The sequence below is a fragment of the Ranitomeya variabilis genome, chromosome 1, assembly GCF_051348905.1.
Source record: "Ranitomeya variabilis isolate aRanVar5 chromosome 1, aRanVar5.hap1, whole genome shotgun sequence".
NCBI classification, from domain to species: Eukaryota; Metazoa; Chordata; class Amphibia; order Anura; family Dendrobatidae; genus Ranitomeya; species Ranitomeya variabilis.
In genome coordinates this window covers 257,887,425-257,913,412 of record NC_135232.1, presented here as the reverse complement: position 1 = coordinate 257,913,412, position 25,988 = coordinate 257,887,425, and the positions used below count along the sequence as shown (strand labels likewise).

At 43.5% G+C, this 25,988-nt stretch overlaps 1 protein-coding gene across 2 annotated transcripts in view; it reads left to right on the top strand.

Moving 5' to 3' along the window:
• TANGO2 (transport and golgi organization 2 homolog) overlaps positions 1-25,988 on the top strand; it is a 366,375-nt gene that overhangs the window by 178,242 nt on the left and 162,145 nt on the right. For both annotated transcript variants that reach the window (XM_077293385.1, XM_077293384.1), the window contains exons 3-4: positions 16,266-16,354; positions 16,450-16,569. In XM_077293385.1, the coding sequence (XP_077149500.1) occupies positions 16,266-16,354; positions 16,450-16,569 (209 nt within the window). The remainder of the gene's footprint in view (positions 1-16,265; positions 16,355-16,449; positions 16,570-25,988) is intronic.

Here is a 25,988-nt window from a genome sequence, read left to right as displayed (position 1 = left end):
ATGTTCCCGTTGTTCAGGTTTTCAGCTGCCTTTGATTTGGCCTGTCTGATCAGTTTCCTTTCAAGCGGAGACTTGCATTGTTCACTTGTCTCAGCTGTTTGAGACAGTTTTGCTTCTTATCTTTTGGATTAACTTGCCGAATAGATGCTCATATTTTTGGGTGGCATTTATAAAAAACAGTCCTTAGTATTCTGACGCTTAGTAATCACCTCACACTGACCAGAGATCTAATAGGTGAATCTAAATATATATGAAGCAGAAAATGTGTGACTGCCTCTCATAGTAAGACTGTTCTAGTTCTCCATAGCAACCAATCAGAGCTCAACTTTACCTCAGCAGATTCATTAAGTCTGTCATCTGTTAACAAAAATATTGGGGGCTTTCACAATTCTGGTAGCACAAAGGCTCTGGAAAAGTAAAAGGGCTCCTTGTCCCTCAAAAGAAATTCAGTAAATTCTGTGTTCCCAAATCTAAGTGCCCCCCTTTCTGAGCCCCAGTGTGTCTAACCCACATATAGCGCCCACATGTTTGGCATTTCTGTAGTGATGAGCCCACCTAATTTACGGGTGTATGTGTCCAGAAGCATCAGCTGGGCACGACGTACTAGTCACGTCAACATAGAGGTCACTACAATGGTAGTTTGTTTGCAATTTTCACTCAGCTACATCCACTGCTGCTTGTTTCTGGAAAGCACCCCGGGAGCAAAAATCCTCACTACACCTGTAAGTAAATTCCACAAGGAGTATAATTTCCAAAATGAGGTCACTTGAGAGGGGATTCAGCTTTTCTAGCACTTAGATGCTCTTCATATGGAGTCCACAAACTATTCTGGGAAAATCTGCTCTCCAGGAGGAAAATAGCGCTCCGTCCGATTCTCACCATATGGCTAAGCAGTACTGTACAGCCACATTTTTTTACCTATTCCCCAGTATGAAAATGTAACATTTGGGGCTAACACAAAATTTTGATGGCAAAAAAGGAAATTATTTTTTCTGCCCAATGGTATAAAATTCTGTGTCAAACCTGTGGTGTCAATATGATCACTGTGCCTCTAGGTAAATTAATTGAGAGCTTTAGTTTGTAAAATGGGGTCACTTATTGGGTGTTCTGCTATTCTGGATCCTCAGAGGCTATGCCAATGTGACATGGCACCCTCAAACCAGTGCATCAAAATCTGTACTGTAATATGGTGCTCCTTCCCTTCTGAGGTTTGCAATGTGCTTCAAAAGTAGTTTTCTACCACATATCTCCAAATCGGTGAACTCATGAGAAATTTCACTACAAATATTGATGTCCATTTTCTCCTGTTACCTGTGTGAAAATACAAAATTTGGGGTTAAACATTTTTGTGAGGAAAAATGTGATTTATTTTTTTTATTTTCCCGGATCAATGTTATACACTGTGAAGCACCTGGGTTCTCATGGTGCTCACCACACATCTAGATAAGGGGTCTAGTTTCCAAAATGGTGTCACTTGTGGGGGTTTCCACTGGTTAGGCACATCAGGGGATCTCCAAATGCGACATTGCATCTGCTTATTATGCCTGCAAATTTTGCATTCAAAAAGTAAAATATGTGCTCCTTCCCTTCCAAAGCACTGTCGTGCATCCAGACAGTAGATTTTCCCCCACATATGGGGTATCAGCATGCTCAGGACAAATTGCAAAACAAATTGTATGGTCTATTTTCTTCTGTTAGCCTTATGAAGTAAAAAAATTGGGTTATAATTAAAATGTTTGGGAAAAAGTTAGTTTATATTTTTCCTTCCACATTTCATTAATTCATGTGAAGCACCTGGAGGGTTATCCAACTTCTTGAATGTGGTTTTGAGCACCTTGAGGGCTTCAGTTTTTAGAATGGTGTCACTTTTGTGTATTTCCTGTGATATAGGACCCTCAAAGTCAGTTAAAAATTAAAATAGTTTTGTAAATTTTGTTGTAAAAATGAGAAATTGCTGGTCTACTTTTAGCCCTTGTAATTTCCTAACAAAAAAAATTGTCTCAAATTGAGCTGATGTAAAGAAGACATGTAGAAAATGTTATTTATTAATTATTTTGTGTGATATATCTTTCTGATTAAGGGCATAAAAATTTAAAAGTTTGAAAATTGCCAACTGTAAAAACTTATCGCCAACTGTAAAAACTTATCGCCAAATTTCCCATTTTTGTCACAAATAAAAGTAAGACATATCAAAGAAATTTTACCATTATCACGAAGTACAATATATCACACAAAAAAAAATCTCAATCTATTGAAGCGTTCCAGAGTTATGACTTTATAAAGTGACAGTGGTCAGAATTGAAAAACATTTGCCTGGTCAGGAAGGTGAAAGCAGGCTTTGAAGTGAAGGGGTTAAAGGGCAAGTAGGATACAGTTAGGTCCAGAAATATTTGGACAGTGACCAAATCTTCGTGACTTGGGCTCTGTATGTTCCTTTTTTTTTAATTAAAATTAAACATCTGAAAAGTAGTTGAAGTATATGTGACAGGGTGTACGGCAGAGCAAGAAGGGACAACTGTTGTGAATTCTATTTTTGGGCTCCCTCTAGTGGTCACAAGCGGTACTGTGTAGTGTTGTCTTTCTGCAGGTTGGCTGCATCAGCTGGTTCGTTATCCTTGGTTGGTTTCCTATTTAGCTCACCTGGAGACTCAGTTCCTTGCCTGCTATCAATGTATTCAGTGCTCTTCAGATTCCTTGTGTCTACTGTTGTGAACTGTGTTTCTGGGCTCCCTCTGGTGGTCACTAACGGTATTGTGTTAGGTATGTCTTGTTGCAGGCCTGAGCTCCAGCTGTGTCGTTAAGCAGCGGGTGTTTCCTATTTGAGTCTCCTCTGGACTCAGTCTCTTGCCTGGCATCGTTGTATCCAGACCTATTTGGTCTCCTCCGGATTCCTTTCAGTCTGCCTCATACAAGAAAAGCTAAGTCTGTTTTGTACAATTTGGATCGTTTGCATTATTCAGTGTTTTTGTCCAGCTTGCTTTACATTTGATTTTTGACTCGCTGGAAGCTCTAGGGGGCTGATATTCTCCCTCCACACCGTCAGTCAGTGTGGGGGTTCTTGAATGTTCAGCGTGGATGTTTTGTAGGGTTTTCTGCTAACCGCATAGTCCACTATCTATTTTCTGCTATCTAGACTATTGGGCCTCACTTTGCTGAATCTAGTTCATCTCTACGTTTGTGTTTTCCTCTTGCCTCACTGTTATTATTTGTTGGGGGCTTTCTATATCTTTGGGGTTCAATTTCTCTGGAGGCAAGCGAGGTCTTATTTTTTCCCTCTAGGGGTAGTCAGTTCTCCGGCTGGCTCGAGACGTCTAGAACCAACGTAGGCACGTTCACCGGCTACTTTTAGTTGTTTGTGTCAGGATCAGGTATGCGGTTAGTCCAGTTTCCACCTCCCTAGAGCAGTATTTATATTTTTGCTATCTTGCCGGAATATCAGAGATCCTCTGCCATTGGGATCATAACAGTCTACCTTGCTCCCAGTCTCTCCAAGACAAGCTAAGTTTTTGTTTGATCATTTTTTGATTATCAGTGTTCATTATGTTTTTAGTCCAGCTCGCTAAAATGTGATTTCCTTGCTTGCTGGTTGCTCTAGGGGACTGAGTTTCTCCCCCCACACCGTTAGCTGGTGTGGGGGTTCTTGAAATCTCAGAGTGGATATTTTGTAAGGGTTTTTTTTACTGACCGCATAGATTCCCTTTTCTATTTTCTGCTATCTAGTATTAGTGGGCCTCATTTGCTGAATCTGCTTTCACCCCTGTGTATGTGCCTTCCTCTTACCTCACCGTTATTATCTGTTGGGGGCTTCTATATCTTTGGGAATATTTCTCTGGAGGCAAGAGAGGTCTTTTCTTTCTCTCTAGGGGTAGTTAGTTCCTCAGGCTGGTGTTGTGAACTCTGTGTTCAGGCTCCCTCTTGTGGTCACTGGTGGTATGGTGTGACTTTTGCTTTGGGCTCCCCCTGGTGGCTTTGTCTGTTATCCTGCTGGTCTCTGGCTATCAGCTGGTTCGTTATCCTCTGGGAGGTTCCTATATAGCTCTGTTTTACTTCCACTTGTTGCCGGCTGTCGATGTAATCAGTGCTACTCAGATTCCTTATGACTACCTTGCTCCCAGTCCATCCAGGATAAGCTAAGTTTTGTTTGCTCATTTTTTGATCAGCAGTGTTTATCATGTTTTCTGTTCCAGCTTGCTAAAATGTAATTCCCTCGCTTGCTGGTTGCTCTAGTGGGCTGAGTTTCTCCCCACACACCGTTAGTTGGTGTGTGGGTTCTTGAAATCTCAGCATGGATATTTTGTAAGGGTTTTTTATTGATCGCATAGACCCCTGCTCTATTTTCTGCTTTCTAGTACTAGTGGGCCTCTTTTGCTGAATCTGATTTCATCCCTATGTATGTGCCTTCTTCTTACTTCACCGTTAATATTTGTTGGGGGCTTCTATATCTTTGGGGATTATTTCTCTGGAGGCAAGCGAGGTCTTTCTTTCTCTTTAGGGGTAGCTAGTTCCTCAGGCTGGCTCGAGACGTCTAGGAATTTTTTAGGCACGTTCACCGGCTACCTCTAGTTGTTTTGGATAGGTTCAGATTTGCGATCAGTCCAGTTACCATCTCCCTAGAGCTCGTCCTTAGTTTAATCACTTGCTGATCTATTTGTGATCCTCAGCCACTAGGGATCATAACAGGCTGGCTCGAGACGTCTAGGATTTTTAGGCACGTTCACCGGCTACTTCTAGTGTGTTTGGATAGGTTCAGATTTGCGGTCAGTCCAGTTTGCCACCTCCCTAGAGCTTGTCCTATGTTTGTTACTTAGCTGGAGTAATTTGTGATCCTCAACCACTAAGGATCATAACAGTATAGCAGGCCAAAAAGTGTTTAATGCATCGCAGAAGTGGGATAAAAAGAAGACCTGAGTACATTTTTTTTTTTTCCTCTCGCTTTTCCTTTGCTGCAGTCTGTTTAGCTTCTTTCATCCCCTTGAACTCTGGGTGGTTTTGAGCTCAGCTGCAGACATGAATGTTCAGACTCTGACTTCTAGTGTGGATCATCTTACTGCACGGGTGCAAAGTATTCAGGATTTTGTTATTCATAGCCCTATGTCAGAACCAAGGATACCCATTCCCGAGTTGTTTTCTGGAGATAGATCTAGGTTTCTAAATTTTAAGAATAATTGTAAGTTATTTCTATCTCTGAGACCTCGTTCCTCTGGTGATTCCGCTCAGCAAGTTAAAATTGTTATCTCCTTGTTGCGCGGCGAGCCTCAAGATTGGGCTTTCTCTCTGGCGCCAGGAGATCCTGTATTGCTTAATGTAGATGCATTTTTTCTGGCTCTTGGACTGCTTTATGAGGAGCCTAATCTTGAGAATCAGGCAGAAAAAGCGTTGCTGGCTATCTCTCAGGATCAGGATGAAGCAGAGGTGTATTGTCAAAAATTTCGGAAATGGTCGGTGCTTACTCAATGGAATGAGTGTGCCCTGGCTGCAAATTTCAGAGAAGGTCTTTCTGAGGCCGTTAAGAATGTTATGGTGGGGTTTCCCACCCCTGCAAGTCTGAGTGATTCTATGGCTTTAGCCATTCAGGTTGATCGGCGTTTGCGGGAGCGCAAATCTGCTCATCCTTTGGCGGTATTTTCCGAACAGAGACCTGAGTCTATGCAATGTGACCGAACTCTGACCAGAATTGAGCGACAAAGTCATAGACGTCAAAATGGGTTGTGCTTTTACTGTGGTGATTCTACTCATGTTATCTCAGCATGCTCTAAACGCTTAAAAAATAAATCTAAACCTGTCACTATTGGTACTATACAGCCTAAATTTATTTTGTCTGTTACTTTGATTTGTTCTTTGTCGTCCTACCCGGTTATGGCTTTTGTGGATTCGGGTGCTGCCCTGAATCTGATGGATTTGTCATTTGCCAGGCGCTGTGGTTTTGTCCTGGAGCCTTTGGAATTTCCTATTCCTCTGAGGGGAATTGATGCTACGCCATTGGCTGAGAATAAGCCTCAGTATTGGAAGCAAATGACCATGTGCATGACTCCCGTACATCAGGAGGTGATTCGCTTTCTCATTCTGCATAATTTGCATGATGTTGTCGTTTTGGGTCTGCCATGGCTGCAAGCTCATAATCCAGTTTTAGATTGGAAAGCTATGTCTGTGTCAAGTTGGGGTTGTCAGGGAATTCATGGCGATACTCCGTTGGTGTCTATTGCTTCTTCCACTCCTTCTGAGGTCCCTGAGTTTTTGTCTGACTACCAGGATGTATTTGATGAGCCCAGGTCCTGTGCCCTGCCTCCTCATAGGGATTGTGACTGTGCTATAAATTTAATTCCTGGTAGTAAATTCCCTAAGGCACGACTTTTTAATTTGTCTATACCAGAGCATGCCGCGATGCGGAGTTATATAAAGGAGTCTCTGGAGAAGGGACATATTCGCCCATCCTCTTCCCCTCTTGGTGCAGATTTTTTTTTTGTGGCCAAGAAGGACGGTTCTTTGAGACCTTGTATAGATTATCGTCTTCTGAATAAAATCACAGTCAAATTTCAGTATCCTTTGCCACTATTGTCTGATTTGTTTGCTCGGATTAAGGGTGCCAGTTGGTTCACCAAGATAGATCTCCGTGGTGCGTATAACCTTGTGCGCATTAAGCAGGGAGATGAATGAAAAACAGCATTTAATACACCCGAAGGCCATTTTGAGTACTTAGTGATGCCTTTTGGACTCTCTAATGCTCCTTCTGTGTTTCAGTCCTTCATGCATGACATCTTCCGAGAATATCTGGATAAATTTATGATTGTTTATCTGGATGACATTTTGGTCTTTTCTGATGATTGGGAGTCCCATGTGAAGCAGGTCAGGATGGTGTTTCAGGTCCTGCGTGCTAATGCTTTATTTGTGAAGGGCTCAAAATGCCTCTTCGGAGTACAGAAGGTCTCCTTTTTGGGTTTTATTTTTTCTCCTTCTACTGTGGAGATGGACCCAGTCAAGGTCCAGGCTATTCATGACTGGACTCAGCCCACGTCTGTTAAGAGTCTTCAGAAGTTCTTGGGTTTTGCTAATTTTTACCGTCGTTTCATCGCTAATTTTTCTAGCGTGGTTAAACCTTTGACGGATTTGACCAAGAAGGATTCTGATGTTACTAATTGGTCTCCTGCGGCCGTGGAGGCCTTTCGGGAGCTGAAGCACCGGTTTTCTTCAGCTCCAGTCTTATGTCAGCCAGATGTCTCTCTCCCCTTCCAGGTCGAGGTTGATGCTTCTGAGATTGGAGCAGGGGCTGTTTTGTCGCAGAGAAGCTCTGATGGCTCTGTGATGAAGCCATGTGCTTTCTTTTCTAGAAAGTTTTCGCCTGCCGAGCGGAATTATGATGTTGGTAATCGGGAGTTGTTGGCTATGAAGTGGGCATTTGAGGAGTGGCGACATTGGCTCGAAGGAGCTAAACATCGTGTGGTGGTCTTGACTGATCACAAAAATCTGATTTACCTTGAATCTGCCAAGCGCCTGAATCCTAGACAGGCTCGTTGGTCGTTGTTTTTCTCCCGTTTCAACTTCGTGGTCTCATACCTGCCTGGTTCGAAGAACGTGAAAGCTGATGCACTTTCTAGGAGTTTTGTGCCTGACTCTCCGGGAGTTTCTGAGCCGGCTGGTATTCTCAGAGAGGGAGTGATTTTGTCTGCCATTTTCCCAGATTTGCGACGAGTGCTGCAGAAATTTCAGGCGGATAGACCTGACCGTTGTCCACCAGAGAGACTGTTTGTCCCGGATAGATGGACCAGCAGAGTTATTTCCGAGGTTCATTCTTCGGTGTTGGCGGGTCATCCTGGGATTTTTGGTACCAGAGATTTGGTGGCTAGGTCCTTCTGGTGGCCTTCCTTGTCGCGGGATGTGCGTTCCTTTGTGCAGTCTTGTGGGATTTGTGCTCGGGCTAAGCCTTGCTGTTCTCGTGCCAGCGGTTTGCTTTTGCCTTTGCCTGTTCCGAAAAGGCCTTGGACGCACATTTCCATGGATTTTATTTCGGATCTTCCAGTCTCTCAGAGAATGTCTGTCATCTGGGTGGTGTGTTATCGTTTTTCCAAGATGGTCCATTTGGTGCCCTTGCCTAAGTTGCCTTCTTCCTCCGATTTGGTTCCTCTATTTTTTCAGAATGTGGTTCGCTTGCATGGCATTCCTGAGAATATTGTGTCTGATAGAGGATCCCAGTTTGTGTCCAGGTTTTGGCGGACTTTTTGTGCTAAGATGGGCATTGATTTGTCTTTTTCGTCGGCCTTCCATCCTCAGACTAATGGCCAAACCGAGCGAACTAATCAGACATTGGAAACTTATTTGAGATGTTTTGTTTCTGCTGATCAGGATGATTGGGTGACTTTTTTGCCATTGGCCGAGTTTGCCCTTAATAATCGGGCTAGTTCTGCTACTTTGGTTTCGCCTTTTTTCTGCAATTCTGGTTTCCATCCTCGTTTTTCCTCGGGTCAGGTTGAGCCTTCTGACTGTCCTGGGGTGGATTCTGTGGTGGATAGGTTGCAGCAGATTTGGAACCATGTGGTGGACAATTTGAGGTTGTCACAGGAGAAGGCTCAGCGCTTTGCCAACCGCCGCCTCGGTGTGGGTCCCCGACTTCGTGTTGGGGATTTGGTGTGGCTGTCTTCTCGGTATGTTCCTATGAAGGTCTCCTCCTAAATTCAAGCCTCGCTTCATCGGTCCTTATAAGATCTTGGAAATCCTTATTCATAATGTGTTCCATAGGTCTTTGTTGCGGAGGTATGTGGTACCTGTGGTTCCTTCTGTTGAGCCTCCTGCTCCGGTGCTGGTTGAGGGCGAATTGGAGTACGTGGTGGAGAAGATTTTGGATTCTCGTATTTCCAGACGGAGGCTTCAGTATTTAGTTAAGTGGAAGGGCTATGGTCAGGAGGATAATTCCTGGGTTGTCGCCTCTGATGTTCATGCGGCCGATTTGGTTCGTGCCTTCCACGCGGCTCATCCTGATCGCCCTGGGTGTCTTGATGAGGGTTCGGTGACCCCTCCTCAAGGGGGGGGGTACTGTTGTGAATTCTATTTTTGGGCTCCCTCTAGTGGTCACAAGCGGTACTGTGTAGTGTTGTCTTTCTGCAGGTTGGCTGCATCAGCTGGTTCGTTATCCTTGGTTGGTTTCCTATTTAGCTCACCTGGAGACTCAGTTCCTTGCCTGCTATCAATGTATTCAGTGCTCTTCAGATTCCTTGTGTCTACCTTGCTCCCAGTCTCTCCAAGACAAGCTAAGTTTTTGTTTGATCATTTGTTGATTATCAGTGTTCATTATGTTTTTAGTCCAGCTCGCTAAAATGTGATTTCCTCGCTTGCTGGTTGCTCTAGGGGACTGAGTTTCTCCCCCCACACCGTTAGTTGGTGTGGGGGTTCTTGAAATCTCAGAGTGGATATTTTGTAAGGGTTTTTTTTACTGACCGCATAGATTCCCTTTTCTATTTTCTGCTATCTAGTATTAGTGGGCCTCATTTGCTGAATCTGCTTTCACCCCTGTGTATGTGCCTTCCTCTTACCTCACCGTTATTATCTGTTGGGGGCTTCTATATCTTTGGGGATATTTCTCTGGATGCAAGAGAGGTCTTTTCTTTCTCTCTAGGGGTAGTTAGTTCCTCAGGCTGGCTCGAGACGTCTAGGAATTTTAGGCACGTTCACCGGCTACTTCTAGTGTGTTTGGATAGGTTCAGATTTGCGGTCAGTCCAGTTTGCCACCTCCCTAGAGCTTGTCCTATGTTTGTTACTTAGCTGGAGTAATTTGTGATCCTCAACCACTAAGGATCATAACAGACAACAGGCCAAGGGATGATTCCACAGATATATTATCAAGAACGCTGGAACAACACATGCAGGTAGATCTACAGAGTCCACAATTAGTCCAACGGAACAGGTTCGGGGGCACCTCCCGATAATCCTTGTGCCAGCTAACAAAGCAATAGTCCACACGAGTCCAAGGGATCCCAAAACAATCTCACGAACGACGAGATATGTCCTCAGCTCAAGTCTCGCCCCGTTCACTTCCGCAGTCCCAGATGGCCGTGGGGTCTTGCCTCAGCTAAGAATCCCCACTCCTTCTCCTTCAAGGATCAACTCACATCTCATCTCAAAAATAAGAGTGGATTGTCTGAGCTCCTGGGATCCGCCCATGAAGGGGGGTAGGGGTCACACCTTCTATTCAATGGTTGGGTCCACCAGAAGATTCTAGACTGGTCGGCTCCGCTTAGTCTATCTAGTGTGTATATTTGACTAGCCACCTGCTGTGAGGAAGAATGGCTATTCTTTCACTAGTGGTGTTGACAAAGCTTAATTACATTATAGCTTAGGGCTGCAAGTATTGGGGGAAGGAGACATATTGTTACAGGTGAACTCCCAGCACAAGAAAATACATAAATTACAGCTAATAGAAACCAGAGAACAGTTACATACATCAAATGGCATATTATTCAAATACAGGACAGGGCAAAAGTACATATCATGACAGTATATATTGTCAGGTTTAATTAAAGGCGTTGAACAAATCTATCCTGTGAAATGTTTTGTTTGTGGTAAAATGGTTGAAATTACTTAAGTCAAGAAAAATCAAATTGAGCATATGCTGTATAGTAAGTAAATAAGTAAACAATAATAATGCATGTAAATATTAGAGGGTACTTAAAGGGAATCTGTCGCCCTATTTTAGGCCTATAAGCTAAGGCCACCGACACCGCCATCAGGGGCTTATCTACAGCATTCTATAATGCTGTAGATAAGCCCCCGATGTAACCTGTAAGATAAGAAAAACAAGTTAGATTATATTCACCCTGGGACTTTCCCGGGGCAGTCCGGTCCGATGGGTGTCACGGTGCGGGTTCAGCGCCTCCCATCTTCATAAGATGTCGTCCTCTTCTTTGCTTCCTGCCGCTGCTCCTGCGCAGGCGTACTTTGTCTGCCCTGTTGAGGCCAGAGCAAAGTACTGCAGTGCGCAGGCGCAGGGCCTCTCTGATTCTATACTTTTTTCCTCAGAATTGAGTGACTCCATAATTTTTCCCCTGTGCTTGGTTAAAAGAAGTAACCATTACTGACAACCACATTTTTTGTTCTTGATTTCTTGTAGTGTTTCTTAAAACCAGAAAGTTGCCATTTGAAATGACTTTAGTTTTGTGCCATGTCTGTGATCTGCTTTTTGTCTACAAAATTAAACAACTGAATGAACATCCCCAAGATCGGTGATTCCATAATTTTTGCCAGGGGTTGTGCTCACTCATCACTATTCATAATCTTGCAGAACTTTTTTCACTAAGGTCTGTAGAAACTGGCTGCTGTGATGAGCTTAAGTATCTTTTACTGCCAGCGTCTTAGTAACAATTTTTTTGTTGTCACAAACATATCGAACGTTGATAGCAAAATAGTTCACTCTGTGACGTGTGCAGGCATCCGTTTTAAGAAACACAAAGCGTCTCTTGAGTCTTTTTAATATCTTCCTTTTGGTTAAGGGCTTCTTCAATCACTAATTTTCTAATACTTTCTCTTTCCAGAGAAACACCAAGTTTGCAGGCCATTTCTCCATTAACCCCTTACTGACATCGGATGGGATAGTACGTCCGATGTCAGCTCCCCTGCTTTGATGCAGGGCTCCGCGGTGAGCCCGCATCAAAGCCGGGACATGTCAGCTGTTTTGAACAGCTGACATGTGCCTGCAATAGCGGCGGGTGAAATCGCGATTCACCCGCCGCTATTAACTAGTTAAATGATGCTGTTAAACGCAGACAGCGGCATTTAACTACCGCATCCGGCTGGGCGGCCGGAAATGACGTCATCGCCGACCCCCGTCACATGATCGGAGGTCGGCGATGCTTCAGAATGGTAACCATAGAGGTCCTTGAGACCTCTATGGTTACTGATCTCCGGCAGCTGTAAGCGCCACCCTGTGGTCGGCGCTCACAGCACACCTGCATTTCTGCTGCATAGCAGCGATCTGATGATCGCTGTTATGTAGCAGAGCCGATCGAGTGGTGCCTGCTTGTAGCCTCCCATGGAGGCTATTGAAGCATGGCAAAAGTTTAAAAAAAAAGTTACAAAAAATGTGAAAAAAATAAAAAAAATATAAAAGTTTAAATCACCCCCCTTTCGCCCCAATCAAAATAAATCAATAAAAAAAAAATCAAATCTACACATATTTGGTATCGCCACGTTTAGAATCGCCCGATCTATCAATAAAAAAAAAGCATTAACCTGATCGCTAAACGGCGTAACGAGAAAAAAAATCGAAACGCCAGAATTACGTTTTTTTGGTCGCCGCGACATTGCATTAAAATGCAATAACGGGCGATCAAAAGATCGTATCTGCACCGAATTGGAATCATTAAAAACGTCAGTTTTTTCACCACTTAGGTAAAAAATAACCTAGTTCATGTTAGGTGTCTATGAACTCGTACTGACCTGGAGAATCATAATGGCAGGTCAGTTTTAGCATTTAGTGAACCTAGCAAAAAAGCCAAGCAAAAAACAAGTGTGGGATTGCACTTGTTTTGCAATTTCACCGCACTTGGAATTTTTTTCCCGTTTTCTAGTACACGACATGGTAAAACCAATGATGTCGTTCAAAAGTACAACTTGTCCCGCAAAAAATAAGCCTTCACATGGCCAAATTGACGGAAAAATAAAAAAGTTATGGCTCTGGGAAGGAGGGGAGTGAAAAACGAACACGGAAAAATGAAAAATCCCACGGTCATGAAGGGGTTAAGAGCTGTAAGAACTGGTCGTGCAAATAATGTTAATGGCAACAAGGGATGATCTCTCTGGCCACTCTGGTGGAAGCAATGAAGTCCCGTTACTCAATCACTGAGACCTGTGATTGGTAGAAGAGTTCAGGTGATTGAGTAACGGGACGTCATTGCTTCCACCAGAGTGGCCTGCACTGGATCCAGAGAGTTTAGCAAAAGAGTGTTCCTGATTTTATTATTTTTTTTGTGTTCCTACAACTTGTCACTTCAATCCATTGTATATTATTGAGAGGGAGCTGGGTTCTAGTGAACATCAGGTACAGAAATACTTGGGGCAGGTTTGATAGAATCCTTGTTTTCTCTGCTGTACATGTGTCAGTGGTCAGAATGCGGAACTGTGTATACCCCGCCCACACCCATGATTGGCAGCTTCCTGACAATGTACAGTGTACATGGAAAGCTGCCAATCAGTGGTGGAAGCTGAGTTACACCAATCAGCTGGACTACTTGGCGCAAGATACCTAGTCCAGCAGTGATAATCTGCTGAAAAAACACTGATTTATATTGAAACTAGAGTAAGTTGCTGAGAAAGTAACACATCATTTGAATCATGCATAGGGTGTTATGGTACTCTCAGATTAAAGTACCACACAAGCATTTTTTTTTAAATTGCAGCACTGGGGTGGTGCTACTAGTCTAAGTTCCCTGTCCCTAGTCTTATACTTATCAGCCAGTGTCTTCAGCTATTCCCAATGCCACTCCTATTGGTCTCCAGCAGTTAGTGACCTGCTGGATCGCTCCAGCAAACACTGAAGTCACAACCCACTGTAAAGGTACCTTCACACTAAACGACTTTGCAGCGATAACGACAACGATCCGTGACGTTGCAGCGTCCTGGATAGCGATATCGTTGTGTTTGACACGCAGCAGCGATCTGGATCCTGCTGTGATATCGCTGGTCGTTGCTGAAAGTTCAGAACTTTATTTGGTCGTCAGATCGGCGTGTATCGTCGTCTTTGACAGCAAAAGCAACGATGCCAGCGATGTTTTACAATGGTAACCAGGGTAAATATCGGGTTACTAAGTGCAGGGCCGCGCTTAGTAACCCGATATTTACCCTGGTTACCATTGTAAAAGTAAAAAAAAAAAACAGTACATACTCACCCTCTGATGTCTGTCACGTCCCCCGGCGTCCGCGCTGCTGCTCAGAGCTTCCTGCACTGAATGTGTCAGTGCCAGCCGTAAAGCAAAGCACAGCGGTGACGTCACCGCTCTGCTGTTAGGGCCGGCGCTCACACAGTGCAGGGAAGCGGACGCCGGGGGACGCGAATGTAAGTATGTAGTGTTTGTTTTTTTACAACTGGTAACCAGGGTAAACATCGGGTTACTAAGTGCGGCCCTGCGCTTAGCAACCCGATGTTTACCCTGGTTACCCGGGGACTTCGGCATCGTTGGTCGCTGGAGAGCTGTCTGTGTGACAGCTCTCCAGCGACCAAACAGCTTAGTGTGAAGGTACCTTTAGTCTAATAGAGCATCAATCTAGTGCTCATGGACTTAAGGTACCTTCACACTAAGCGACGCTGCAGCGATATCGACAACGATGCCGATCGCTGCAGCGTCGCTGTGTGGTCGCTGGAGAGCTGTCACACAGACAGCTCTCCAGCTACCAACGATGCCGAGGTAGCGAGGATCGCTATCGTTATCGTTGTAAAGTCGCTTACTGTGAAGGTACCTTAAGTCTAGGCTCAAGGAACTTAGATTAGTAGCGCCACTTTAGCTCTGAAAAAACACATGCTAGAGTGGGGCTTTAAAGGCAAAAATCTGCTGTCAAATTCCATGTCTGTCTGATATTAAATGGGTTTTCTGACATGTAAAACAATTTTAGAAACTTCATAGATGTTATTAAAAGAATAAACCAAGTTATGATCTGCTACTCTCACCCCCCATGGATCTATTGCAGGTGGCCTGTCAGGGACTGAAAATTATGTCCTGTTCTTCTATTACCTGACTACTGAGGCTTCTGACTGGCTAGTTGTGACTGGAATGGCACATCATCTGATATATCTGCTGTTTCCAAATTCAGAATTTTATGTTTATTGTATTGCACATAAAAATAGGTTTTCTATTATTTTTTGCAGAGTCTTCCTTGTGCATACAAAAAAAAACCAAATCAAGCCATATAAAAACATTGATAGATAAAGTGCAAAATAACTGAGTGATGTATGCGTGCGTAATGTAGAAAACCAGCTTGAAGCCCTACAGGTTATTGCTTACTTGATATCTCACAGAGCAGACCAGGTGCAATTTGCTGTAAATGCAGATATATGCCTGATTCCTGTACTGGTGGACCTATCTATTTACATGAACTTGTGAATGAAATGACTGCAATGTGACAAAATATTACTTATAAAAATAATGTGAGTGGTCACTGAAATACCATCACAAAGTACAATGAAATTCCGTTACAACAATCCTTGATCACTGAAATAGTGCCAAAGCAGATACTAATGTAGATTTACCCTGTTTTAATCATTGCGTTCACCGCTGTAAATCTCAGACAATCTGCACATAACTATGTGAAATAATACACTTGAAATTTTGCGCCTTAATGTGGATGGCGTATGCTCAGATTGATTTCCCAGCTTGTCTGCAATAAATTGAGATCTTTGGTCAGCAACATCTCAGAAAGATGTCTTTACGTCAGCTTGCAAAATCGTGCTGACGGGTTCTCTTTAAAAAATAATTGTATAATTATTGAGCAACTATTTGCGTGCACAATTATTTTACAACTAAATGAAAAACATACATTTTCTCAATTGTTTTTATTCATCTGTTAAAATGGTTTGGCAGTTGATTTTAAGTCTGATCTTCAACCCAAAAAGATCCAACTAGATTATTTTAATAATAACGCATAGCAGTACCCTGCCTCCAACTCACTGGTGTGTGAGTCAAAGGAAAGGTCTGTGGCCATTACCGATCCAACCACAGGCCCATTCATCTGGTCTGGCAAGAATCACTCTCATGTGTCTCATCAGTCCATAAAACCTTTGAAAAATCTGTGTGTTGGTCGGGTTTCAGCTTTTCTTACTTTGGACAAGTGTCTGAACAATGAACACCTTGTACTTCTGGGCACCCTATGAGGGTGCAGTTCTTGAATATGACAGCACTGGATGATAATGTTTTCCTGATCGCTTCACTTTTGATTCTTGAGTTTTGATATCCTTAGTCCACACTCTCCGTCATTACACAACTAAACATCACCTGATCTTCTTCATCCAATAAGCAAATTTAAGTTTATACAGCTTGGCAATAGAAAATATGCATAAAAATGATGATATGATCAAAATAGTCACGTGCCTAATAATTGAGCATACAGTGTATTTACTAATTAGGAGCAGAAAGCTTTCACATTTGAGCAGGCTCGCAACTTGTATGGATAATACATATTATTTATTAAACTCCAGGGCACAGTATTGGAGAAATGCAGATGGATTTAAAGCTTAACCATCGTTTTTAAGTTTTTATTTTCCTTTCTATTCATTGTGTTTTATCTTTTTTTAGACTCATCCTAGCAGCCAATAGGGATGAATTTTATCACAGGCCTTCCAAACCTGCTGATTTCTGGGGCAGCAATAATGAAATTCTTAGTGGTAAGTATGAATCAAATAACAGCACAAAACACTCTCTTTGAGAAATGAATGCTCAATATCTATTCATAGGGTTTCTTTTTGTGTCCTGCTTACAGGTTTGGACATGGAGACAGGGAAGGAAGGAGGAACTTGGTTGGGTATCACTAAACGAGGGAAAGTTGCTGCACTCACAAACTATTTACAGCCGAAAATAGATGTAAATGCCAAAGGCAGAGGTGAGACCTAAGGGCTTGACGTCATGATATGCTAAGATAACCTTGGGGGCAAAACCATATAAGGCACATAATCACCAAAGCTAGATAGTGCTATAGTGCTACATGCAAATAAGTGGACATCTGTTAACATCACAGTAGTTCACAGTAAAAGGGGCAGCATATTGGCTCTGTGGTTAGCACTGCAACGGTAGGTGCTTGGTTCAAATCCCACTAAAGACAACATCATCAAGTAGTTTGTATGTTCTCCATGTTTGCTTGGGTTTGCTCATGCTTCTCTGCTTTCCTACTACACTCCACAGACATTCTGGTAGAGAGTGTAGCTTGTGAGTCCCAATGGGGACAGTGAGGATGATGTCTGTTAAGCTGTGGAATGCCTTATTTTTCAGACTATAAGATGCACTTTTTTCCTCCCAAAATATAGAGGAAAATGGGGGGTGCGTCTTATAGTCCGGATGTATGGGGTCTGGCTGTGGTGGGGAGGTGGGGGCGCCGTTTTGGCGGAGCATTGGGTCACAGGAGGATGGAGCTGGCAGCTCCGGTTAACTCCTGTGCCCGCTGCTAAAGAGAAATGAATATGTACTGCATTCAGCACCCATGGGCGTGGAATGCAATGCATATTCATTTTTCTGGCATCCTGGTATGATTGGCCCCATCCCGTTCCTGATATTTAGTCCCATCCTTTTTCTTTTATAATTGGCCCCATACCGTTCCTGGTATCCATGGCCCCATCAGGAAAGATAAAAAAAAACTAACTGTACACTCCCCTACATGGTTCTCCCTCGCAGCGTCCTGCTCCGGTGCCAGCAGCTGCTTAATGCTTGTAAGCAGTACATGGCAGGGGCGTCATGTGCTGCTCACAAGCAGAACACAGCTGCCGGAATACTCACCGGGACCGTTCATCGCAGAGAGCGGTGAATATCAATTCCTCTTCAGTATCGCGCAGTGTCCCAGTGAGTATTCCGGCAGCTGTGCTTTGCTTGTGAGCAGCGCATGATGTCCCTGCCATGCGCTGCTTACAAGCATTAAGCAGCTGCTGGCATCGGAGCAGGTCGCTGCAAGGGAGCGCCATGTAGGTGAGTGGAATGTTATTTTTTTTATTCTTTCCTGATGGGACCATGGATACCAGGAACGGGATGGGGCCAATTATAAAAGAAAAAGGATGGGGCCATGGATACCAGGAACGGGATGGGGCCAGTCATATCATTAACAGGATGGGTCCAATCATACCATTAACAGGATGGGGCCAACTATACCAGGAACAGGATGGGGCCATGCGTACCAGGAACAGGATGGGACCAATTATAAAAGGATGGGACTAATTATAAAAGAAAATGGATGGGACCAATCATACCAGGACCGTGATGGGGCCAATCATACCAGGACTGGGATGGGGTCGTGCATACCAGGACCGGGATGGTGCCAATCATACCAGGATAAGGATGGGGCCATGCATACCAGGATAGGGATGAGGGGGCCATGCATACCAGGATAGGGATGAGGGGCCATGTGTATCAGAATGGGGATGAGGGGACCATATATACCAGGAGGGGATATTACAGTACAGAATTGACCATTTTTTTTGCTTCAAGCTAGGTGTCTTATTGTCCAGTGCGTCTTATAGTCCGAAAAATATGGTATATAACTTTGCAAAATAAATAAAATTTAGCTCTGAGTGCTGGGGGACCCTGTTTGATATTCATGCATAAATCTCATGAGAGGTTTCAACTTAGTATAATTGTTGTTGGCTTTATAGCTTTAAAGGGACTGCACGTAATTAGAAAATCATGGCTAATATCTTCAAAACAATATCACATCTGTCTATAGGTTGTGGTTGGATTTGTAGCCCCATTAACTTCAATGGAACTGATGAAAGTCTGATGGTACTCATTAGACTGCTAAAGTAAGACTGTTCTGGGAGAAAAAAAAAAGTAAAACACTAAGCTCTGGCCGTTGATAGTGTGACTGCTTCTGAGGGGAAAATGGGTTTCTGCAGTGCCTACTTAGACTTCAGTGGGGCAAAAATTAATTGAAAGTTTGTTTGCATATCCCATCTACTGGATTCTTTGACTCGTCCTTATCATTAGTCTGATTAGGTCCATCAGGTAGGATATTGTCACAGTCTGGCACAATTGCATGCTTACCCATGGTCAATTCAAAGGGGAGTAGTCTGCACTTCACCCGGCGGCCCCGGACGCGCGTTTCGCGATGTAGCTTTGTCAACAGGGAACCCTTTGAATTGACCATGGGTAAGCATGCAATTGTGACTATCATTACGTTGTAATGGTGGGCTGTGGACCTGGTGCTCTATAGGGGCACCGGTTACTGTGTATTTCACATTGTCTGTGATAGTGTCCCAGTCTATACCACCTTCTTACTGCTGTGCTATTACTCATGGCTGGGATGTACCATGTAGTGTACATTTGAGCTGGCTACCATCGAGTCTCCCCTCTTTTTGATACCTCTGCTTTACTGCGTTATTGTATATTGAATATGATAATATTGATTGAATTTTAACATTTGTTATTGTGTATATTTATTTAATAAAAGTTTGTTTTGGTTTTAATATGATGATCTGGATTTACTTACTCCTTTTTTCGTGGTTTATATCTTATTGGAGTTATCCTTTGCGTTGGACCCGTTCGGGGTGTCCAGGGAGGGTTACTTTCCCTCAACTACAAGTGTATTTGGTGGCTCATGGTTACACATATTTATATCCATGATAGTAGCATTTCAACAGGGATGTAGAAAAGCAAGGATATCTTTTAAAATGATCGGACCAAAAAATGCATTAAAATGTAAATCACATGCTGATTTAAAAGGGTTTCCTACACAGATTTTTTTTTGGGGGGGGGCATCGAGCCTGTTTTCACCTTGACTGGGTCAAATTTTACAATTCTGACTAGTGTCACTTTATGAGTTGATCTCTCTGGAATGCTTCAACAGATCCCAGTGATTCTGAGATTGTTTATTCGTGACACTTTCAGGGAAAAAACATTGGTGGCTGTAGTTAGCGGTGCCAAATGTGTAAAAAAATAGAATACCACTGGAGGGTTATCATAAAAGAAGTCTTTTATTAACGAGCTATATGGTAGTCCGATTCTAACGCATCGAGTATTCTAGAATATGAATGTAGTTTATTTATGAAGATTTTAGAATAATACATTGAATACACAGGATTCGGCCGGCCGCAACCAATTAGCGAAGCATGGTTCAAATCCCGCGCCAATTCGCAGCCGGACTGTGCCTGTCGCTGATTGTTCACGGCCGGCAAATGTAGTATATAACAGCCCACGTAGTATATAGCACAGCCACGTAGTATATAGCACAGCCACGTAGTATATAGCACAGCCACATAGTATATAGCACAGCCCACGGAGTGTATAACAGCCCACATAGCATTTAACACAGCTCACGTAGTATATAACAGCCCACGTAGTGTATAACACAGCCCACTGTTATGATCCTTAGTGGTTGAGGATCACAAATTACTCCAGCTAGGTAACAAACGTAGGACAAGCTCTAGAGAGGTGGCAAACTGGACTGACCGCAAATCTGAACCTATCCAAACACTCTAGAAGTAGCCGGTGAACGTGCCTAAAAATCCTAGACGTCTCGAGCCAGCCTGAGGAACTAACTACCCCTAGAGAGAAAGAAAGACCTCTCTTGCCTCCAGAGAAATAATCCCCAAAGATATAGAAGCCCCCAACAGATAATAACGGTGAGGTAAGAGGAAGGCACATACACAGGGGTGAAAGCAGATTCAGCAAATGAGGCCCACTAATACTAGATAGCAGAAAATAGAAAAGGGAATCTATGCGGTCAGTAAAAAACCCTTACAAAATATCCACACTGAGATTTCAAGAACCCCCACACCAACTTACGGTGTGGGGGGAGAAACTCAGTCCCCTAGAGCAACCAGCAAGCGAGGGAATCACATTTTAGCGAGCTGGACTAAAAACATAATGAACACTGATAATCAAAAAATGATCAAACAAAAACTTAGCTTGTCTTGGAGAGACTGGGAGCAAGGTAGACACAAGGAATCTGAAGAGCACTGAATACATTGATAGCAGGCAAGGAACTGAGTATCCAGGTGAGCTAAAATAGGAAACCAACCAAGGATAACGAACCAGCTGATGCTGCAACCTGCAGAAAGACAACACTACACAGTACCGCTTGTGACCACTAGAGGGAGCCCAAAAATAGAGTTCACAACAGTACCCCCCCCTTGAGGAGGGGTCACCGAACCCTCATCAAGACCCCCAGGGCGATCAGGATGAGCCGCGTGGAAGGCACGAACCAAATCGGCCGCATGAACATCAGAGGCGACAACCCAGGAATTATCCTCCTGACCATAGCCCTTCCACTTAACCAAATACTGAAGCCTCCGTCTAGAGATACGAGAATCCAAAATCTTCTCCACCACGTACTCCAATTCGCCCTCGACCAGCACCGGAGCAGGAGGCTCAACAGAAGGAACCACAGGTACCACATACCTCCGCAACAAAGACCTATGGAACACATTATGAATGGCAAACGATGCTGGGAGATCCAAACGAAAAGACACCGGGTTAAGGATTTCCAAGATCTTATAAGGACCGATGAAGCGAGGCTTGAATTTAGGAGAGGAGACCTTCATAGGAACATACCGAGAAGACAGCCACACCAAATCCCCAACACGAAGTCGGGGACCCACACCGCGGCGGCGGTTGGCAAAGCGCTGAGCCTTCTCCTGTGACAACCTCAAATTGTCCACCACATGGTTCCAAATCTGCTGCAACCTATTCACCACAGAATCCACCCCAGGACAGTCAGAAGACTCAACCTGACCCGAGGAAAAACGAGGATGGAAACCAGAATTGCAGAAAAAAGGTGAAACCAAAGTAGCAGAACTAGCCCGATTATTAAGGGCAAACTCGGCCAATGGCAAAAAAGTCACCCAATCATCCTGATCAGCAGAAACAAAACATCTCAAATAAGTTTCCAACGTCTGATTAGTTCGCTCGGTTTGGCCATTAGTCTGAGGATGGAAGGCCGACGAAAAAGACAAATCAATGCCCATCTTAGCACAAAAAGTCCGCCAAAACCTGGACACAAACTGGGATCCTCTATCAGACACAATATTTTTTTTTTTTTTAAATTCGTTTATTTTCAAACACAAATAAAGTATAGCATACATATTTGTCCTTGTCATTAGTCTGCATGGTTACATTTACAAAGGATAATAAGGACAGCACATACATATGCCAATTATTTCACAGAGGAGAAACTTATGTGTACAATTATAAAACAATCAAACACAAAATCATAAACATAAAACTCTTAAACTACAACCAAACCAAGCCTCCAAAACTATTAAGCCACCATTTAACGATAGTAAACAATATTTCCCTCCCTCCGCTGCGTAGTGCTTGTAGAATAAGAGTCAAACAAACCATGTCCTTGTCTATTAGTCCCGTCATAAGGTGAGATGAGAGGCGTTCCATCTATCCCAAATTTTATTGAACTTGCCCGGGCAACCCCTGTTTTGATATAGAGTGCGCTCATATGTGACAACTGTATTCACCAACTCGATCCAGGATCTAATGGAGGGGGGTGAACTCCCCATCCACCGCAGAGCCAACAATTTCCGTGCCAGAAACAGAGTTTCACGTAGAAAGATCCCCGTATAATGGTCCCAAGCTTCCTCGTCCCATACTCCAAACAGGCAGACCAAAGGCTCCACAGGAACCGGGATTGACAGTACAGAGGTTAATAGCGACGTCACCTCCCCCCAATATTGAAAAACAATGGGACACTGCCATATCAGATGTAGAAAGTCAGCGTCTGGTGAATGGCAACGCAAACAGTCTGATGTCGAGTATCGACCCATCCGAAAGAGTCTCAGTGGGGTCAGATACGACTGATGGATTATATACAGCTGGGTCATCCTGTTATTAACTGACGGAGAGACTTTGAGGGGGGAGTCTAAAATATCCTCCCATTCCTCGCTTTGCATATTAGTGATGAGCCCTTCCCACTTGCTCCTCACCGAGTCCATAACAGAATTCGCTCCCACCGATAGCAAATATGTGTACAAAGAGGAAACAAGGCCCTGAGGTCCCTGTGACTTAAGAATACCTATCAGGGGCAAAGACGAGATGTTACGGTTTGTTCCTACATTCCTGACAAATGACTGGATGGCAGATCTGAGTTGTAGGTATCGAAAAAATTGAGATCTTGGAAGATCATATTTAACCTGTAGCTGTTCAAAAGATCTAAAGACCCCCTGATCATATAAATCACCTATCAACAGGACCCCGTGGGAAACCCAAAAGCCCGCAGACGGGTGACCCACCAGCACAGGGAAGTAATCATTACCCCATAAAGGCATCTCAGCCACAATGTCCCCAAATCCAATGACCTTTTTAGTTTTCTTCCAAGTGGATCGCGCCAATCTTATCATGGGCAACAATCGGGGGGCATTTACTTTCCCTGATTCTAGAAGGCCCAGTGGACAATTAGTACCGGCAGAACTAACCAGGTGACTTTCAGAATTAGGGAGATAATTATGAGGCATCCACTTACAGAGTGCCTTGATCTGCCCTGCTAAGTAGTATAAAAAAAAATCTGGTAATGCCGCTCCTCCCCCCTGCTTAGGCCTTTGTAAAGTTGTCAATTTAAGTTTGGGTCTACTTTTCCCCCACACGAATGAAGTAACATAAGAATTTAAGTTAGTGAAAAAGAACTTTGGCACGGTAACTGCGCTATGTTGAAGACAATAGTTGAACTTAGGGAGCAAGATCATTTTTATGAGATTGATACGGCCTGTTACAGACAGTGGAAGTTTACCCCAGGACGTGAATTTCGATTTGGCATATTCTAGCAGGGGAAGGACATTGAGTTGTAAATCTAATTCACTACACCGGGACATATAGATACCCAAATATTTAAATTCAGACACTACAGGTAACGGGGAAAGAGCATCAAGATCAGGTATTGGGGACTGGGACAGAGGCAGTAGGGTAGACTTATCCCAATTAATATATAGGCCTGAAAACCCACTAAATTTGTCTATGGTATCTATTACCTTTGGCAATGTTTTTTCTACCTCATCCATGAATACTATCATGTCATCAGCATATAGACCGATGATATCGGTACGGTCCGCTATTTTAATACCATCAATATCGGGAGCAGAACGTAGACGAATAGCTAATGCCTCTATTGCTAGAGCAAACAAGGCTGGGGATAGGGGACACCCCTGACGGGTTCCCCTATGCAGTGGAATTGACTCAGACATGGAGCCATTTACAATTATGCGGGCCTTGGGTTTCACATATAACACGCTAATCCAATGTAGAAATTTTTCCCCAAAGCCATACCTCTGCAGACAAGCAGACAAAAAGGGCCACTCGAGAGAGTCGAACGCCTTAGCCGCGTCCAGTGACGCCAGCGCCCAACTGTTATCTGGTAATAAAGAGCTATATTGGATCACTGATTGAACTCGTCTAATGTTTATAGATGTACTCTTACCAGGCATAAAGCCTGTTTGGTCTGGGTGTATAATATCTAATATGATGGAGTTCAGTCTGGTCGCCAGTATCTTAGTAAAAATCTTATAATCCACATTTACCAGCGATATGGGACGATAGGAACCACACTCCAAAGGATCTTTCCCCTCCTTCTTGAGCACAATGATATGTGCCTCGTAAAAAGTATCAGGTAGACATCCACCCTCCCAAATCCCTCTAAATACCTTCAGTAACAGCGGAGCCAGTATTTCCCGGTATCTCCTATACAGCTCTATAGGGAAGCCATCCGGTCCAGGGGCCTTCCCAGAAGCCATATCCGTTATAGCTTTCTCTACTTCCTCCAGAGTAAACTCAGCGTCCATAAAGGCCTGCTGGGTGGGACTCAACGTGGGGAATGTTATATCAGATAAATAACTTAGACAATCAGAGATGTTAAAACTACTCTTAGATTCATACAGTCCTTTATAGTAATTATAGAAACATTGAAGAATCCCCTCAGTAGTGGAATTTAATGAATCATCAGGTGAGCGAATTTGTATTATCATATTGGATGTGTTATGTTGACGCACTAGATAGGCCAAGAATTTTCCCGCCTGATTCCCCATTTCAAAATACGATTGTCGTGTGAAAAAGAGTTTGCGCTTAGATTTGGTATCTAAGTGTTGGGTATATAGTCTTTGTAGAGTCAGCCACTCAATCCTATTATTATTAGTCTGATCGGCCGTATATGCGGCCTCAGCCTTTCTCAGTTGTTGTTCAACCTCATCGTCCTCCTTTGACGTTTTCTTTTTGATATAAGAAATTGTAGACGATAGACAGCCTCTTAAATATGCCTTAAGTGTATCCCAAAATAAATTAACATTTTGAAGGTCTGAATGGGATTGGATATAGCAGTTCAACTGATCAACCGTCCTATCACCCGAATCTAATAGTTTGAGCCAGAAGGGATTTAACTTCCATATTCTACCATTATTCACCTTTCCAAACACAAGTTTAAGTATAATTGGACTGTGATCCGAGATTCCCCTATTACCATGTTCCACATTATCCACCCACTGTACTAAGTTGCTGGATCCAAAGATATAGTCTATACGTGAGAGAGAGCGCTTAGTGGATGAGTGACAGGTATATCCCCTCTCCTCCTGATGACGTACCCTCCATAAATCCACCCAGCCGCTATTTTCTATGAACAGTGCCAGCTGAGTCGGGGTCGAAGAAGGGGGGAAGGGCAGGGGACCCCCAGGAGATCCATCCCCCAATCTCATTCTATCAAGATCACTATCCATAATTAGATTGAAGTCACCCATACAGATAACATGTGCGTCTGGGTAATTTAACACAAAGCTCATTGCCATCTTAAGCACAGAGGTACTGGCCGGAGGAGGGTTGTAAATACACAATATAACATATTCGCGGGAATCAATTAATGCATGGACAAAAACAAAACGTCCCTCCAAGTCCCGTCGAGTCGTCTGAGCCTCCCACCTGACATCTTTATGTACTAACAATGACACCCCTCTCGAATAGCTAGTGTGAAATGCGTGAGCATGCCATTGTACCCAGGGCTTCTGCACGTATTTGGCCGTGTCTCTGGTCAAATGTGTCTCCACCAGGCCCACAATATGGGGATGGTACCGTCTTATCTGAGAAAACACCTTAATTTTCTTTCGGGGTGATTTAATTCCCCGTATGTTCCATGTCATGCATATTAGTTCAGACCCCATATTCACTCATTAAAAAACATAATATGCATCGACAACAATAATAAAAGTCCACATACCACGCATAGAAGGTTATAGCAGTATCGAAGGCGGCTTTTACCTAGATACCTACTGAGGCTAGTTAAATTTAACAAGAAAAAAAGAGAGAGAAAAAAAACACAACTTAACAAAAACTGCATAATCC